This window comes from Lates calcarifer, linkage group LG18 (assembly GCF_001640805.2).
Source record: "Lates calcarifer isolate ASB-BC8 linkage group LG18, TLL_Latcal_v3, whole genome shotgun sequence".
NCBI lineage: Eukaryota > Metazoa > Chordata > Actinopteri > Centropomidae > Lates > Lates calcarifer.
This window is the reverse complement of record NC_066850.1, coordinates 13,795,681-13,814,288: the sequence shown is the minus strand read 5'-3', so window position 1 is coordinate 13,814,288 and position 18,608 is coordinate 13,795,681. Positions and strand designations below refer to the sequence as shown.

Here is an 18,608-nt window from a genome sequence, read left to right as displayed (position 1 = left end):
AAATTTTCTAATTGGTCAGGTTTTTTCTTTTCTTTTTTCTTTTTTGGTCATTACTTCTCATTATTCAGCACTATTTTCTGCAGTACAGTATCGTCATAATAATGTATCAGAGGGTGTAGTAACAGCAGCACAAAAGGGACCAATAGTGATAGTTGATGCAGAGCAGACTAAATAGAATATTGATGCTAAATGCATTAGTATTGACAGCTTTATTACACTCAGAATGTAAATGATGAAAAATGTAGATGAAACACATTTCTTTTCTATTTTGTCATTATTCAGTAAATTTCATGGCAGCCTTTTTATGGTTTCAGCCTAATTTCACACACACACACACACACACACACACACACACACACACACACACACACACACACACACATATATATATATATATCTCTCTGCATCTGTTCCTTTAGTTAAGTTGGTTTTCTGTTCGGCACCACATCGATTGACAATAATTTTAAAACCTTAAAAAATGTAGTGACAGGCCAAAAGTCAAAGCAAAGGAGTTGTCAGCTCTATATGCGTTATTACTACTACTCCTGTTGTCTGGCCCTTCTCTCAGTAAATAGGCCCATGTACATTGATACACTAGTAATTTTACTTTCATACACTACTTTTTTAATGGCATTTTAAGAAACAGTGGTTTGGTGTATTGGGTTATTGATTGGCTAATCAACACGTCAAATAATGTTGAGCAGGAATCAGGTCTTTAGTGAAAGTGTGTGTGGCTCTTAAAAGAGCCTTTTGAAATAGTTTTCCATGTTTCAGACCCAGAGCAGCTCACTTCTTCTTGGGTGCTGCCTTCTTGGCTTTAGGCTTGGCAACCTTCTTGGCGGGGGCCTTCTTGGCTGCGGGTGCCTTCTTTACTTTGGACTTGGCAGCTTTCTTGACGGGAGCCTTCTTGGGGCTCTTGGTGGCCTTCTTAGGGCTCTTGGTGGGTTTCTTGGACCGCTGCGGTCTTCTTGACCTTCTTCGGGGACTTCTTGGCGGCTGCTGGCTTCTTAGGCCGCTGCGGGTTTCTTGGCGGCGGCGGGCTTCTTGGCTTTAGGAGCGGCTTTCTTGGCCGGCTTCTTCACCTTGGTGTCAGCCTTCTTGCTCATCTTGAAGGAGCCGGAAGCCCCGGTCCCCTTAACCTGGACCAGAGTCCCCTTGGCCACCAGACTCCTGATGGCGATCTTGACGCGGGCCTTGTTCTTCTCCACATCGTAGCCTCCGGCAGACAGAGCCTTCTTCAGGGCGGCCGCCGACACGCCGCCCCGCTCCTTGGATGCGGCCACGGCTTTAACGATCTGCTCCCCGACGCTGGGGCCGGTCTTCTTGGGTTTAGAAGCCTTCTTCTTGGCGGCCTTGGCCGGAGCGGCTGGAGCTGCAGCTGGTGCTACTTCTGCCATCTTTTCTTTTCTCGGTAGTGTTCCTCCTCACGGTGAGACTAGAGTCAGAGTGTGTAGAACCCTGCAGCAGGAGGCGGCACTTAAACACACCATGAGAACCATGGAGACTCAGTCTTGCTGTGGCTCCTCTGGACAGTCTCAACACCGGGACACTTGTGTTTTCTCCTCACCGATAAAAGACTCAAATATCAGTGTGGGAGAACTGCCGAAGGCTGAAAGGGAAGCGGACGATAGCGGACTTTGGTTTTTTCATATTCAAGTCATGAAGAGCGTTGATTTTCTCTGTATTTTCTTTGTGGAGCCTCTAAACCTCAGGCTTTCACCGCGGTGACCAGCGCTGCTCAGCGGCTTTTCTCTCTCATTTCTTTCCTAAAGTGATGTAAAATGCACCAGAGCTCCGCCAGAATCCGTTTTCCAGCTGCTCCACGTGTTTGTTCAGACTCTCCAAGTAAAAACAACCACCTGCTGATGATCTGTTTGTAATAAACTCCAGTTATTCTGCTAGCAGCAAACACACTGCTGATGGCCGAGGCTAAAGGTATAGTCTAACCGGACTTCCTATCAGAGCTGTGAATATTTTCTGCAGAGGATGCTGGAGCTTGTTGGACAGGTTTATAAATACATGTTAGTCCAAAGTGTCAGAACAAAGGAGTCAGTGTCCAGATTTTCTGTGACTTCAAATGGATGCTAAGAATCGTTTGAGGGAATACAAGTACAAACACAGGAAGTACAGCAGCTGTGTGTGAGCTTCAGTGTCTTCACTGTGAGCACTGTAAACGATGAAAACATGACTATATCAATTCAACAGCCAGTCCAACAGATACTGCATCAATACATGAAAGACACACGGGTATATGAGTGTGAGTCTATATGTTTGGTGTGAACATGACACTCAAATCACAGATATTGCTGTTATGAGGCATCTTAACCAGCGGACCATCACAGCACAGTGTGACCTCCTTCTTACACTGTATTTCCTCAAATAGTGACCAGGGCCTTTTTTTCACCTCCACTGCAGAAGCTTCAATCAGAAGTTGCTGCTACAAGGTGGAGAGAGGCCACGATCCACCTGGTGGAGCTGGCAGCCTATGGCATTTTCATTCACTTTTCTTTCTGTCAAGAAGGTTATGATTTCATGTGTTTTCATAAAAAGGGACACAATATCTTGTTTTGTACTTTCACTGGTGAGAATTGAACAATGACGAGGAGCAGGGGATAGTGAGGAAACCTGATTTGGTTTTACTTCATCACTTCATAGTGAGCAAGATTTAATGTCCACTCATTTCTCAGGTATGGTGAGTTCATGTCAGTGCATTTTAATAGACAACACTTATAAGATCGATGTCAACAAAAAAAACAACTAATCTAACCCTTTAGTCCACATGTTATTGTGAGACAGAACAAATTTAACTGATCCAGATTAATGTTTTTACTGCTAAAAAGAAACTTTATACAGATCTATAAAACATAGAAAACACACTTTGACATGTAACAGTTTCTCTGTTTCCTTTCACATATGAATGAAATCTATGCTACTTTAGACTGACTCTGGGCTCTGTGCAACAGTTTGCTCTTAGAGATTAGTTGTGTGGCTAAAAAAGAACCAAACTAGAGTCTGATGGCATTTGTCTTTCTCAGCCTATATTTCTACATTAATATTAGTATTTTTCTAGAACAGCATTTAATGATGTGCAATAATGAACCTCTAATTGGAAAAATACAACAGCCATCAGACCTTATGAACTATGATTTTTATCATCATGAAGAAGCAAAGACAATGAGCATGGACACATGACTTTTGTGTGTTTCAGATGTAATTCGTGAGCACAGAAATGAGGAAAGTTTGCCTTTACAGTCAGAGTGTGTGGCTCTTAAAAGAGCCGTTGGTTCGTTGTAGTGAAGCAGCACAGCTGTTTACTTGGAGCTGGTGTACTTGGTCACAGCCTTGGTGCCCTCGGACACGGCGTGCTTGGCCAGCTCACCGGGCAGCAGGAGACGCACGGCGGTCTGAATCTCCCTGGAGGTGATGGTGGAGCGCTTATTGTAGTGAGCCAGACGAGACGCCTCGGCAGCGATGCGCTCAAAGATGTCGTTGACGAACGAGTTCATGATGCTCATGGCCTTGGAGGAGATACCGGTGTCGGGGTGGACCTGTTTCAGGACCTTGTACACGTAGATGGCGTAGCTCTCCCTCCTGGTCTTTCTCTTCTTCTTACCGCCCTTACCGGCGGTCTTAGTCACGGCTTTCTTGGAGCCCTTCTTGGGCGCTGACTTTGCGGGTTCAGGCATTTCAATCACCTTTCTGATTCACAGAAACGAATGAATACAACTTTTCAGAGGAGACTCTTATACAGGCTCTATGCAAATACGACTGTGTGGTCCCTGTTCTGTGATTGGTCGAACTCCTCAAATGGAGGGTCGTGTTTTCATGGTAATTTTCTTTGTTAAAGTTGGCGCCGAGTTTGGAGCTAATTTGTGCTCAGACAAAAGAAAAGAGGCGGTTAAATCAGCAACAGCATCCACAGTCACATTACTGACACTTCTCGTTAAGAAAATTATCTTTTAAAAAACTGTTATTCATATTGATTGGTAGCAGGTTAAAAGAAGGCTTTGGTAAGTGTTTGTGTCACTATCTCTTGAAATGACCTCTGGGTTGGAGAAAAGGTCGAGACAAATGCAGATCATGGTCCTCATTAGAAACTGACAGAGATTATACTTCACAACATCAGCATCTATGCAGACATTGGACAAAAAAACAAACGAAAAACAAAGAATTCTTGGTTTACATACTGTGGATTTGGGCCTCTTCATATTATAACATAAAACAAAGGTGAAAAAAATAAAAACCTCTCAGAGAATCAGTTTCCTGGTGGCTTATCTGTAGACTTTCTGTGAGAGCTGTACTTTGAGTTATGTAACAACACAGTGTAACAGTAACGTTGCATGATTTACTGACATGGAAATGAAACGCAGCTTTGTTGTGTTATTCTGAACAAGAGACTTAGGTCACTTTTCACCTGCTTATATTTACCATATACCAAGTACACATTTTGCCAGCTCTGAATAATAATAATAGAAATTGAAATAATCTGAAACATAAATGTGCTCAGTAAATCACTGATTAGCAGATTTAGTAAGGATAAAGCCCACTTTCATTTTGAAATTACATCAGTGAAAGACTAATTGCACATTTACTTAAGTACTGGACAAATCTGACATACTAGCACTTTACTGAAGTCTTTCTATTTTCTTCTTCCTCTACTCCATGGCATGTTGGAGGGACATATTGCATTTATCTTATATACACTTATGTCCTTTCACCTATCATTGAGTATTACTACATAACTAAGAGGTCATAATACCTCATCCACCTCTACCTTACACACAAAAGGCTGTGGGGGGCAGCATTACACCACAAACCTGTTGGACAGCTTAGTGTCTTCGGGACCTCAACCCTCTGAATTGATGCAGTTCTCTCTTAAGTACGTTGAAAGGGTAGATTTTGTTTGATTTTCATTTTTTGTTTGACTGTATTAAAAGGTGGCTGTACAAACGACATTTGAAGTCGATCGGTAAAACGAACCACGTCTGGCTCTATGGTGACGATATTATATTAAAAACTGTATTTCTAGTTTCCATACGGAACTGGCTCTTTCAGAAGAGGTGGGTGGCTCTTAAAAGAGCCTTTTTTGTGGTTGGTTTTTAAACGGTGATTTACTTGGCCTTGGCGGGCTTCTCGGTCTTCTTGGGCAGCAGAACAGCCTGGATGTTGGGCAACACGCCGCCCTGAGCGATGGTGACTCCGCCGAGCAGCTTGTTGAGCTCCTCGTCGTTGCGGACGGCCAGCTGCAGGTGGCGGGGAATGATACGGGTCTTCTTGTTGTCACGGGCGGCGTTTCCAGCCAGCTCCAGGATCTCAGCGGTCAGGTACTCCAGCACAGCCGCCAGGTAGACGGGGGCGCCGGCACCGACACGCTCGGCATAGTTACCCTTCCTCAGCAGCCTGTGAACACGGCCGACTGGGAACTGGAGCCCGGCACGAGAAGGAGCGGGTCTTGGCCTTAGCCCTTGCCTTACCACCGGTCTTACCACGTCCAGACATCTTGAAAGTACCACGATTTGTCGAGTAGAAACGGCAATGCTAGCTATGTGTCGGTTCCCTCTTTATATAGCTACATGTGGCCGCTAGCTTGTCGTTCATTGGTCATATAGAACACTAGGCCTGATCGTCCAATCAGTGTAGACGTAAAGCAACGTAGAGAAAACTTACACACCGTAGTGGGATCTACAAAATAAGACAGAAGTGATTGCTGGATAGATCCAGATCAACAGGTAAAAGATTTATAGTAATACTTTTCCTACCACCACCACTACTACTACTACTACTACTATTACTACTACTACTACACTACTAGTATGAAAATATAGGATACTGTACATTATATGACTGCATTCAAATTGTTATTATATTATAAAGCTGTAACATCACTTGCAGCTGGTAAAGGTGGAGCTAATTTAATTCATAAACATAATTGTATCTCACCCTATAATTATACATCTTTATTTGTTTTTATTGTTGTATTATTAATTCAAATATGTAAAGGAGCTAAAGTTATCAAATGAATATAACAATATGAAAAGTATAATATTTCTTTGTGAAATCTAGTAAGTAGGAGTATAATGTAAATTGTATTAAGTGCAGTATTTGAGTAAATGTACATGGTTATCTTCCATCACTGCAATAAAGGGATTTTCTTTTTGTATTTTAATGAAGCATGATGATAATACTTCTACTTCCCACATAGCAATATCCAATTACCTTGGAAAACATACTCTTTATTTTCTAAATACCAACATACAATACATTTCCAGAGATGACTGTTCTTCAGATCTGAAATACTTTGGTGACAATATAGAGCAGATAAATTAAAAATCTGTTCAGGTGAGAGTATTGTCTCTCTGTGCTCTGGAAACTGCTTTTAATCACTTTTCACACAATAAAGAGTTACATTGTGGTGTGCTTTTAAAGTAAGAAAAAAAGTCTATTAACCCCCTTGGAAGTTTTCATGTTTTATTGTTTTACAACACTAAACCAGAATAGATTTAATTAGACTTTTTTGACACATCTCAGCAAAAAAACAGACAGAGTGTAAACAGTTCTCTACAATATGATTTATTAGAAGTATAAAATACTAACTAGTTTCCTCTGGATTATCAAAATAGACATGGTTGGTCAGAATAGAGTAGAATTAGGTAGGTTTAGAGTGACAAGGGGCCTCTTCTATTCTGTAGAAGTTCAGTAGCTGGAGTAGAGTAGAGTACAGTGCGGTCAGTGCAGTAGGGTAGAGTGATGGGGGCTAAGAGGTCAGAGGCGAAAGGTATCCCAGCATCCTCGCTGATTGGCGAAGAGATGTCGGCCATCTTGGATTGTAGCGGGGAAGAAAGATTGATGCGGTGAGCTCCTTTCTTATTCGTTTAATTTATTTTCTCAGTCATTATCACTCAAAACCAATTTTAATGAAACACTAATCGTGTGGTGGTCAAAACGGGACTAGACTGTGAAGGGAACTGATAAACTACGACTTTAAACGCAGCGGTGCCGCTTCGTTTCTTTTTGTTGTTGTTTTGGAGAAGTAACCGACGGAGGCGCAGCAGGCCCAAACCCGAACAAAACATACCTTCCTCCCGGTCTTCTATCTGCTCGGTAGCTTGTCTGCATAACCGCATATAAACCCACTTTATCAGCCTACCAAACAGTGTTTTAGTCACTTACAACTGCCCTTATAGCGACCTTCTTACGTTGATGTTAGCTAAGTAGCTCGCTCGGTAGCTCTCATGCTAACGTCCTCATGTATTCCTATAGAAGTAGCAATTAGCTTACGTGCGCTTGTTAGCTAGCGGTTGCACCTGACACATTTTACAGCTAACAAGGTAGCGCCTGATAATAGCCAATATTTGGTTTGGACTCGCAAAAAGAAGACAAAGCAGGATATGTCGGTTCATTTAAGTTCTGAAGTAACTCGCGGGTAGTGTTATGTTTGAATTGATGTTATTCTGACCGATTATCGATGCTCACATTAGCTCACGTTAGCTAACATTAGCCTTTTGCGACACTGCTGCACATTTAACGCAGCTTTGAAACAAGAGCATTTAAGCTTTTCGTTCCACTCGACTGCTATTTATAGCTGGAGGTTTCTGGATAATTTCTAACATGGGTTTGTATGTAGTAATTCACAGATTATTAATGTTGTAAGCTTGTTGGCTCAGTTAGCCGTTGTTTACTGGGTCTTTGCTATTGGGGACTGTGGATGTTTGGCTAACCTACTGTAGTAAACACAAGTAATCCTGAGTGATCACTGTCGAAACAGAGTTGTGCATACACCCACTCACTCACGTTGATGTCAGGAACAACCAGCTTTTCATCAGGTATTTAAACATTAACATTTGGGATTGTCCTCAATGTTATGATGTGACGGGATGTCCTGATTAGACCTACAACAATTACTCAGTTAATCAGTAACCGAGTAAACCGAGAGTTGGGGAGATGCTTGTACATGATAGTAAACTGAATACCTATTAGCTTGGGATGTAGAAAACTCACAGGCATTTCCCTGTGTTTTTTGTTGTTGTTGTTGTTGTTTGTTTTGTTTTTGTTTTTTTTTTGGTTTGTTTGTTTGTTTGTTTTGTTGTGTGTGTGTGTGTGTGTGTGTGTGTGTGTTTTTCAATTTTATTGATAAATAAATACGCTGAAAGTAATGTAAGTAAGTAAGGTTGTTGCAGCCCAAACTCATTGTGCAATGGCAAAAGTACTACTAAACTACCAGCTTTAACTAGGAATGGACCTGTGATTTCAGTTGCCACAATTTGCAAATGACAGTTAAGACCAATTTATTTTACAACACAAAATTGTTACACCTGTCACAAGTTCCCAGAGTCTAGTTTGGAACTGGAATTGCAGTGTCCTATCAGCAGCCATAAACCCCCAACAAAATTCATTTAATTATCATAGAAGACTAGGAAATCAACTAATAAGCATTGTTAGAAGCTGTAACTAGGGAATTTGGGTTATTTTGATGTAATTGATAAAGTGTTATCTCTGTTATATTGTAGTTATATCGCAATGTCAAGCCCTCAGATCTCCACTTAATTATGACAGGTTACATATCTGATAAGTCTCAGCCATGATATTTTCTAAAATGTAGGGAGTTAGTGGCTAAATCACCAGTGTTATGAAGAAGACGTGGTGAACCCATCGTTATTGTAAAACTGTTCAAAGCAAATGTGTACAAATATAAGTAGTTGCCGATTATTTTTCAGTTGATCATCTAATCATTGCAGCTCTTCAACTCTTAAATTATGTGCCTGCAGAATTTAGCTGTCGATTCTTTCAACAGTTAAAGTTTATTCATAGCATCTTAAATGGATTTCGAGGCACTGTCATGAACCCTTGGTTTTAGAAAAGCCCTGCAGGTATGACAGGAAGGAACTGATTCACCTCAGTCGCCACAGTGCTCGTGTCTTCTTCAGTCTGACCATTTCTTGTCTGGTTTCGCAGGTGACACGCGGGATGTTTGGTGCTAACCGGAAGAAGTTTATGGAGGGAGGGGTGGAGAGCGACTACGCAGACGACTCCAGCCTCTACTACAGCCAGCAGTCCATGTTCCCTCCTCACCGCGCTGACAAAGATGTAAGTGAAGTTACAGAAGATAATGTTGTCAGGTTGCTGCACATTATGTGAGCTGCATATTAAATAACATGTTTGCATTTCCTCTCCCTTCAGATGCTGGTGTCTTCCTCTGCTTCCTCAACGGGTCAACTGTCACAGCTAGGAGCCAGTTTATATGGCCCACAGAGTAAGACAAACGCACACACAATCATCTGTTTCTAATAGTCTGAATTCATGCTGGACAACTTTGGTGTACACGGTTTTGAATGTGTTTAAAAGTAAGGCAGCACTGATGGTTATTGTCTTAAATATAAATGTATTATACAAGGGATGTCATGACTGGGTTAATATCTGTGATTAAATCCATAAAAATATTTCAGTTTCCACCTAAATCATTGGCAACTTAAATTTTTTTGAAATTGCGTCTGTAAATTTCAAATTTTGATGAATATGTAAGCTCAAAAATAATCCCACTGCCATGCCCATAATATGCTCAGTGTTTATAAAGTCTTAAATCAAGTTTTGTTTGAAAAGGAAGAGAAGGTATTAAAAAATCTTAAATTAATTTAAGTCTGAAGCATTTTCTCTTGCTTGTTTTCTGAATCTATTCATCTCTTTTCTTCCACTTGTTTGTGTCCTTATCCTCTAAGTTAATTATATCACCAGGAATTACTGTTTTATCCTGCTGGGAGGTACTGAAAACTGAAAACAATTCAGAGCCATATTCTACTTTCTCTGAGATCTGAACAAGTCTCAAATTAAGTTGCTGAACCTGCAGAAACCCTTTTTTTTTTTTTTTTTAAATTTTCTAAAACAACACCAGCCTGTCGTGAATGTCAGACTGTCTGTGCAGTCAAAGCAGTCTTGAGCCATTACCCTCACTAACAGCTGACCTGAACCACTCATTTCACACCCCTCTGCACTCTGTAAAATCTGTAAATCTTTGGTATTGTCTACTCATTTTATTGTCCATATTGTACGCAGTATGTGTATCATATACTTATTTCTATTAATGTATTCTATTTTATTTTATTTTTTCTTGTATGTATATTTATTCTAGAGAGACACCAACTGCCGGAAACAAATTCCTTGTGTGTGTCAACATACAAAGCCAATAAAAGCGATTCTGATTTGTCTGATTCTATAATCATGCAGCTACACTTTAATGCACAGCCCTGTTCTTATACACAGATGTGGAAAGGAGAATAAACATATTCTCTCTCTCTCTCTCGCTCTCTCTCTATTGTTACAGGTGCTTTGGGGTTTCCCATGCGTGGTATGAACAGCAGTGCAGCACCTCAGTTAAGTCGAAGTGGGCTGAACCAGTCTGCCAGCCAACTCTCCAGTCATGCCAGTACACCCAACACTGGCACAATGCACACGCCTCCCTCACCAAGCAGGTACAACAGAATCATGTCCACGCTCACTGGCTGAGGATGAATCCCACTGTGTGTTTGTGTTTGTCCATAAATCATATGTAGACTAAATTACTTTAATCTAAACACTGTAAATGACATTTTAGATATGAAAATAGTTTTCTGTCTCCACTTGTAAATTATGTACAAGTTCATTTATTTCCATAGCCTGTTATCACAAGCACATCCCAAAAGATTACATAAGGACTAAAAACAACATAAGTAAGGGAAATCACATGAGAATCAATCAATAAATTGATCTGTAGTCTGATCTGAATCTCGGGTTCACATGTGGATAGATAGATAAACAGATGTAAACACTCCTGTGAAAAGTTTCCTGGATGTATGACTCAAACTGGTTTGGATCCTATTACATTGTGTCTGGAACAACCTGCCCCCCCAGCACAGCCCCTTTTTCAGTTTGAACACTCAACCTAACGTACAACCTCTGTGTCCCTGTTTCAGACCCAGCTGCTCATGCTTCTTTTTCCCATGCTCAGAACCACAAACCTCCACCTGCAGCTTTAACTGTGAATTATTTTTTTCCCTCTGTTTGTGCCTTTTGTCTGCAGAGGCATCCTGCCGATGAGCAGCCGGAGTGTGCTGAACCACAGCCAGCAGGTGGGGGGTCCGACGGGTCAGGCAGGAGGGATGGGAGGAGGAGGAGAGAGGGGAGGCGGCGGCGGTGGAGGAGGGAGGAGCGGCAGCATGGGGAGTCCCAGCCGGTCGTCACCCAGCATCATTGGCATGCCCAAACAGCAGCAAGCACGGCAGCCTTTCACCATTAACAGGTAACACACACACACACACACACAGGTTAGTTTAACTGGGAAGACTGGGAATTCAGCACCATCAAAAAGTGAGGTTGTACAAGTAATTAAAAAGTCTTACATTTCTTATGTTTGTCTGTTTGTGTGTCAGTATGTCAGGGTTTGGGGTGAACAGGAATCCCGGTTTCAGCTTGAACAACTCATTATCCAACAACATCTTCAATGGCACAGGTACGAAAAAAAAAACTAACTTTGTCGTTGTTATAATGTTTTTCTTTCAAATGTCAAATGAGCTCAGTTTTTATTAATTTTTCTGTGTGTTGGTGCAGACGGCAGCGAGAATGTGACAGGGTTGGACCTCTCTGATTTCCCGGCGCTAGCAGACAGGAGTCGGAGGGACGGAGGCTCAAATCCAACCCCACTGCTCAACCCGCTGGCCGGTCGGGCTCCTTACGGTGAGAGCAACAAGCGTGTTTGTATTTAACTCTCATAAAAGGCTGTTAATATTCTTAATTCAGCAATTCAGGTCAACATTGAATTTTAAGAAAGCCAGTCCTGTATCTCAAGGCCCACTAACAACTTTATTGTAACTGGCATCACTTTTTAAGTGAGCTCAGTGGCTCTAAAGTCGATATGGCTAAAGGATTTAAATGTTACAATCCAGAATTTTGACTGCATTTAATTGTCTTCTCTCAAAATTTAGTCGTTTAATTGATGAGTCAATCAACTGATAATTATTTATTAATTAATCTTGAACTATGTTATTTAATTTTTAGCACAAAAGGCCTAAATTTAATTGGTTCCAGCTTCTTTAATGAGTTGATTTTGCTTTTCTTGGTCAGATTTTGGACTGAGGGTCAGATAAAACAAGAATTTTAATACTTCACGCTTTGTTCTGAGATAATGATAATAATAAAACTGAAAATCAGTGCACTGCTAACTTCTCTTTCCTCCATTTTTCCAGTTGGCATGGTAACCAAGCCGTCCAGTGAGCAGTCGCAAGACTTCTCCATCCATAATGAAGATTTCCCAGCTCTTCCTGGGCCAAACTACCAAACAAAAGACCCCACCAGCACCAACGAAGACAGCAAAACGGTTAGATTTTTCCATTCTGTCCATTTCCTCTGATACCTTTTTTTGTTGTTTATTTTTCTCATTTTTTTGTCCAATCAGAATCTGAACTCATCAGGAAAGTCCAACTCCAACTCAGATGGTCCAAAGTTCCCCGGCGATAAGAGCTCTGCACCAAGCAACAACAACCAGCAGAAGAAAGGGATTCAGGTGCTTCCTGATGGTGAGAAACACAACAAGTTTTTGTCTGTACATTGTGATATATCTACAGAGCACAGAGAATAAAAAGGACAGATTTTGGTCTAAGCAGCCGTCATGTCTCATGACAGGGCGCGTGACCAACATCCCAGTTGGCATGGTAACGGATCAGTTTGGAATGATCGGTTTGCTGACGTTCATCCGGGCGGCAGAGACGGACCCTGGCATGGTCCACCTGGCGCTGGGCTCTGACCTCACCACGCTCGGCCTCAACCTCAACTCACCTGAGTACGACACACACACTCAGACACACACACACATGGCTCATGTAAAGTAAAATAATAATAGTAAAATAATTCAGGTTAACTTGTTGTTATCAGGTTAAAATATTACAGTTCGTTCACATCCAGTCAATTTGGATCTTTAAACGTTTGTTCCACATTGATCTTCACACTCAGATCGCTTAAACTTTTGATATCACCAGTGAATATGTTGAGAATACAAGTGATGATGACGTATGATGTTTTAGACTTTTAGGTAAACATAACTTGTTGCATTAGATTTTTTTAATGTTGTTTGAGGCAGCTGTTCAGAAACTGTATCACCTCACAGTGATACTGAAACAAAAATAAACACAGATGTGATGTTTGCTCTCACAAGTTATCTAACTTAATCAGCTGAACTGAAGTGAAACTCACGGCTGTCTGAAATAAGAACTGATGGTTTGCTTTTGAAAGTTGTTTTCATGTCTTAATTAGACTAAACCTGTCTCACTCCTCTTTGTCTGTCCATCAGGAATCTTTATCCTAAGTTTGCGTCTCCCTGGGCATCAGCTCCATGTCGACCGCAGGATATAGGTGAGTTTAAAGGGCAAATGTGAGATTGTTTTACGTTTATTCTGAATCTTAATGGAGGTAAAATTAAATTAAAAAAACAGTGGTGAACAAAATGCTCTGAGACTGCACCTATAATTAGCAATAACTATACCTGATTTAAATTTGGCTGCCATCCCCTTCGAGGTAGTCATCTTGTGAAGTGTTGCTCTTCTCCCAGTGTTCCTGCCACACTTTAACACTCCCTGCATGTCCTGTTATGCAAGTACATTGAGCACCATCTGCGACTCATACTGGATCTCGTTCAGTGTGTCAAAATGGCGACCCTTCAGCTTGAATTTCATTTTGAACAAGAGGAAGAAGTCGCAGGGAGCCAAATCCAGTGAGTAGGACGTGTAGGGGGTGACTCTAGATCGGCAATTCTTGTCACCAGTAATGATCCTCGATATGAGGTTCGGATCACCCCGGGCCTGTTGACAGATCCTTCAGTAGGGTGCTGCTTCTGCTCCATGGTCAACTCAAAATTTTGCATCTGCAAGTGGTCACAAAAACACCACACCTGCTGCATGAGCATTACCACACTGCACTCCATTCAGTCGCAACAAGAACAGTCTCTCAACTTTTTGATTGCGTCTCGTGCTGAATGTGTAAATAGGCAACTGTTTTCAGTGTTTTCATCTCTTTGCCTCCCCTATAGACTTCCATGTCCCCTCAGAGTATTTAACCAACATCCACATAAGGGACAAGGTATGTAATCTTTGTTAGACACACTCAGTGTTTAACAGTTTAACAGTTTAAATTTGTAGTCCCTCCATCCATGTTTTGATTTCCCTCTGAACCCTCCCTGTCCTGTTTGCAGTTAGCAGCTATCAAGTTGTCTCGGTATGGTGAAGATCTGCTGTTTTATCTCTACTATATGAACGGAGGAGACCTACTACAACTCCTGGCTGCAGTAGAACTGTGAGAACAACACACACTGCTTACTACAGCGGTTTTTATAGACACACGACTGTTATAACTGTGAATATTTCCTTTTTTCAGCCTGAAGTCTTTAATTTTCTCATGGAATATACATGACAGATGATTTTGTTCTTTATTTTCTTATCATGACAATATTATATTTAAACTGTTCCCCCTCAGAAGCAGTCAGTTTAAGACTGATGATTGTGATGATTTTATACAATATTTGATGAAGGTAATATGCGTTTGTTAAGGCGGTGTTTTGTTACTGTTGTGGTGTTTCCCAGCTTTAACAGGGACTGGAGGTACCATAAAGAGGAGCGGGTTTGGATCACCCGGGCTCCAGGGATGGAGCCCACGCTGAAGACCAACGCCTATGAGAGAGGGACCTACTACTTCTTCGACTGCCTCAACTGGAGGAAGGTGGCCAAGGTGAACACAAATACATATTCACAATTCACATCCCCTGATAGACAACTTTCTCTCTTTGTAAATCATTTATTTAGAAACTCTGTTTATCAAATGAAGAGTTTCTTGGTGCTCATGTGGAGGATTGTGTCATTGTCCTCTGAATTTGTTCAATTATTAACTGAAAATGTATTTATTAGAAGCTTTGATTTGAGAAAGTTTAGGTAAAAAACATAATCTTTAAAGATTTGAACAGATCTGATTGCTGATGCATTTCTTGGCATTTCTACAATAAAGTGAAATAGTTTGTCATTAATCAAGATATTTGCAGATAGAAATTTCTGTTGATTGAGTTATTGATCAATTCACTTTGTGGTTCTTCAGTTGGACACTCCACAGAGATTAATAGCAAACATAGCTGCAGTTTTATTTATCTACTTTATTGGTGAAACATCATTAGACCTATTTTCAATCATTGACGGGTCTAATGTAGGAATTACAACTCACACAAAAGTAAATCTTTGTCTATGTCTCTTTGTTTTCAGGAGTTTCATCTGGAATATGACAAACTAGAAGAGCGACCTCATGTTCCCTCCACCTTCAACTACAATCCTGCCCAGCAGGCCTTCTGATTGGCTCTCCCTCCTCCTGCCTGCCTGCCATTGGCCCTCCTGGCTCATCAATCACCACCCTCTAGGTTTTTTCCCACCCCCACACACTCAGAGTGAATCTGGCCATTAAGGACTTGGGACAGGAGAGGAGACATCCTGGCTCCTGCCCTGTTTAAACACCTCTCTGAATAGACTTTATAATTTTAACTTTTCAGATTTTTCTTTGTTCCTTACCTCATTTATTTTTCTTTTTTATTTTATTTCCCACCCTTCCTCCATGGGTTTGGTTCAGTTAGTCTGTTATGTGGAGCACAGACTTAATGTCAACAGACAGCACAGTACAACAAACACAGACACAAGCACTGTAAATAACTGTCCATCTGATCGAGTGATTCATGTTTCTATTCAGTCTTAAGAATTTGACTATTTTTGTCTAGAGAAGCTTTTAAGAAGAACCAGATTTTAACACAGAACACAGGATTCAATCACCAGTCAGGATGGATAATTATTTCACACAGTGTCACACCTCTCCGACTTTTCGACAGGAATTGAAAATATTTAAATTTTTCTTTACTTTTACCAGGTTTCTCCAACATTACAAATCAGAACAGACACACACACATCAGCAGACAGTGGACAGTCAGGAGAGGAAATGCAATGTACATTGTAGCACTATTTCATAATAAAAAGAGAAAAAATATCTTTTTTTTTTTTTGGTTTGTTTTGGTGTGGCAAGACCTGCAGGTTTAATTTTTAACACTCGGCTTCTTGGTTTTTAACCCATTTAGGGGGAGTTTGAACAGACAGTCAAATGTTGGCATTTTTATTGAATTGTCGCTATTCCTCATTATTTATCTCTTACAGGATAAAACTGGCATTTGAGTCATACATATTATTTTTTTTTTTTTGTTGACAAATCCCATGAAAAGATCAAAACCAATAGTCCTGTCATGTTCAACCAACAGGTGGCTCATGGGAATTGTTGACAAAAAGAAAAATATAGAATAAAACCAGACTTCTCTTTAAATTCAGATTTTACAATAGAAGTTAACAGAAAGACAAATATGATTTTTTTCCCTCCACATTTTGCTAAAGCTCAGTGGATAAAAGTAACAGACCAAAACTGAAAATGTCCGCACATCTCTTAAACACTGACAAAGGTTTTATATCGCTTTTCATCCACAGCTTTTTATTTCTGTTTTCTGTTATTTTATCCAACATTACAGCTCCTGTTCTCTGCTATGACAGCTCCCAGTTACTTCACTTTTAATATTTTATTCTTTATTATTATTATTATTATTTTTTCTCTTCTTCAACTGCTCTATCACCTCCCACATTTATTGTCAGGGTCTCTTTTCTGCCCAGCAATAAGACCAATCAGACTGTTGGAGTGACCTCTCCCAAGATCGTTAAAGGAAAAGTTAGACATTTTGGGAAATTTGCTTATTTGTTTTCTTACTGAGAGTTTGAGAGGCTTGATAATCACTTACCTGTTAGCATGGTAAATATGAAGCAGTCAGTTAGCTCAGTTTAACTTAGCTAAGCTTAGCCTAAGGACTGGGGGGAAAAATAAATTTAAACCAAAGTGTAAAAAATACAAATCAGCATTTTACAGGGGTTTACTTGACATACTACTTCTTGTTGACTTGGAGAAGACACTGCACCTGATCAAGAAATAGTGTGATTCATAATTATTAAATAGCAAATTGTCATTTTTGGACAGACAAACAAGATGTAACGTGCAGAAAAACAGTCTTTTAAAGGTGCTGGTAGGTGGATTTTGTTCCCACTGGACAGAGTAGCTGTTTCCCTCGTTTGTTGTTTCTATGCTAAGCTAAGCCAACCAGCTGCTGGTGGTAGCTTTTGTATTTCGTGTAGACACAATAGTGGCATCGATCTTTAAACCTAACTCTCAGTAAGAAAGAAAATGTCTGCCTTTCCTTTAAGGTCATTACCAGTCCACCAACAAGCAAAATCAACCAAAAGTATTTATTTTAAGGCTTTAAATCACTGATTTTAATTTGGTATTCACTGATTTTTAATTCCTTCCAGGAGGCACCAATGTACAGCTATGTATATATATATCTAAATATATATATGTACATGAATACGAGGCAGTATTTCTAAGAAAAGGGGGGGAAAACAAAAAAGAGAATTTCTTTCTGAAACGAGGAGACGCTCTTCCTATGCTGGCCGCCAGTAAAACGATGCAATACTAGATTTCCCGTTACCACGGAAACCATCATGGAGACGGTTTACAGGGGACCACGTCCGACTCCAACAACATCAACTACTCTCTAGCAACAACATCCGCTGCCGTGACAACGACGAAGACCGCGGCGACGGTGGCAGCGACATCGGTTGCCATGACTACAGGGGCCAGCTTGTTCACACTGCAGCAGCAAAGCCAAGGACACGCCCACAGACCCCATGTGACCTGTTTGAGACGATTAGATTGGAGAATGAGGACTGAGGCACTTGGCCATTGGCTGTTTTATTAAATATGGCAGCTAGTGTTTTAATAGGAAAAAGAATAAAATAAATATTCTGGTAATGAAATTAAAAGATGAGTCCGGGTTGTTTGTTTTGTTACTGCGGAAAATGTAAAGTTGTATTTTTCAGGACTCCTATTATCTTCTTTGTACCTCCTAAAATCATCTCAAGAAGATGTCACCTGGTATCATGCACTACAACACACAAGTAAACACAGAAATAACAAACAGGCTACTAAGTATTTACCACATTTGAAGTTAAAACTGTTTGATAGAACACATAGATTGCCTTCGTGTTTGGACCAAACCAATTAACAGAGATTAAAATCAGTGCTGCATCTTTTATAATCAAATAATTTGCTGAGTATTTTTTTCAGTTTATCAATTAATTGTTTGGTCTATATAATGTCTGAAACTTGTGACAAATGCCCCTTGCAATTTCCCAGAGCACAAGATTATTTTTATTATTTTATTTAGTTTGTTTTTTATTAAGAAAAATCCAAAACTCAAAGATATTAACTGTCACAATATGAAGAAATGTTTACATTTGAGAAGCTGAAACCAATGACATTTTTTGGCATCTTTGCTTAAAAAAATCATTTAAATGGATCACCAGTTGCCAAATTTGTTGATTTTCGATCAGTATCAATCATGCAAACGTCATTATCACTTGACACACCAGTGGTTATCAATGGAAGGTGCAAGGAACATTTTTCACATTGAAAGAAGAAAAAAAACGTAACAGACCTGTACAGCTGCATCTGTCTCATCCACACTTGTTACTAAT

At 40.3% G+C, this 18,608-nt stretch overlaps 2 protein-coding genes and 2 pseudogenes across 2 annotated transcripts; 1 reads left to right on the top strand and 3 right to left on the bottom strand.

Annotated features, from left to right (window-relative positions):
- Nucleotides 1–727: 727 nt before the first annotated feature.
- Nucleotides 728–1,469, bottom strand: LOC108901357 (histone H1-like; annotated as a pseudogene).
- Nucleotides 1,470–3,255: 1,786 nt separating this feature from the next.
- LOC108901368 (histone H2B 1/2) lies at nucleotides 3,256–3,716 on the bottom strand. Its single transcript, XM_018702841.2, has one exon. The coding sequence runs from the start codon at nucleotides 3,684–3,686 to the stop codon at nucleotides 3,312–3,314; it is 375 nt and encodes a 124-aa protein (XP_018558357.1). The 5' UTR covers nucleotides 3,687–3,716; the 3' UTR covers nucleotides 3,256–3,311.
- A 1,345-nt stretch (nucleotides 3,717–5,061) lies between these two features.
- Nucleotides 5,062–5,514, bottom strand: LOC108901362 (histone H2A-like; annotated as a pseudogene).
- Nucleotides 5,515–6,735: 1,221 nt separating this feature from the next.
- LOC108901349 (CCR4-NOT transcription complex subunit 2) lies at nucleotides 6,736–16,029 on the top strand. Its single transcript, XM_018702823.2, has 15 exons — nucleotides 6,736–6,851; nucleotides 8,953–9,084; nucleotides 9,178–9,250; nucleotides 10,316–10,463; nucleotides 11,051–11,269; nucleotides 11,400–11,479; nucleotides 11,578–11,703; nucleotides 12,213–12,343; nucleotides 12,422–12,542; nucleotides 12,649–12,805; nucleotides 13,313–13,374; nucleotides 14,048–14,097; nucleotides 14,210–14,310; nucleotides 14,598–14,742; nucleotides 15,264–16,029. The coding sequence occupies exons 2-15, from the start codon at nucleotides 8,965–8,967 to the stop codon at nucleotides 15,348–15,350; spliced, it is 1,620 nt and encodes a 539-aa protein (XP_018558339.1). The 5' UTR covers nucleotides 6,736–6,851; nucleotides 8,953–8,964; the 3' UTR covers nucleotides 15,351–16,029.
- Nucleotides 16,030–18,608: the final 2,579 nt, after the last annotated feature.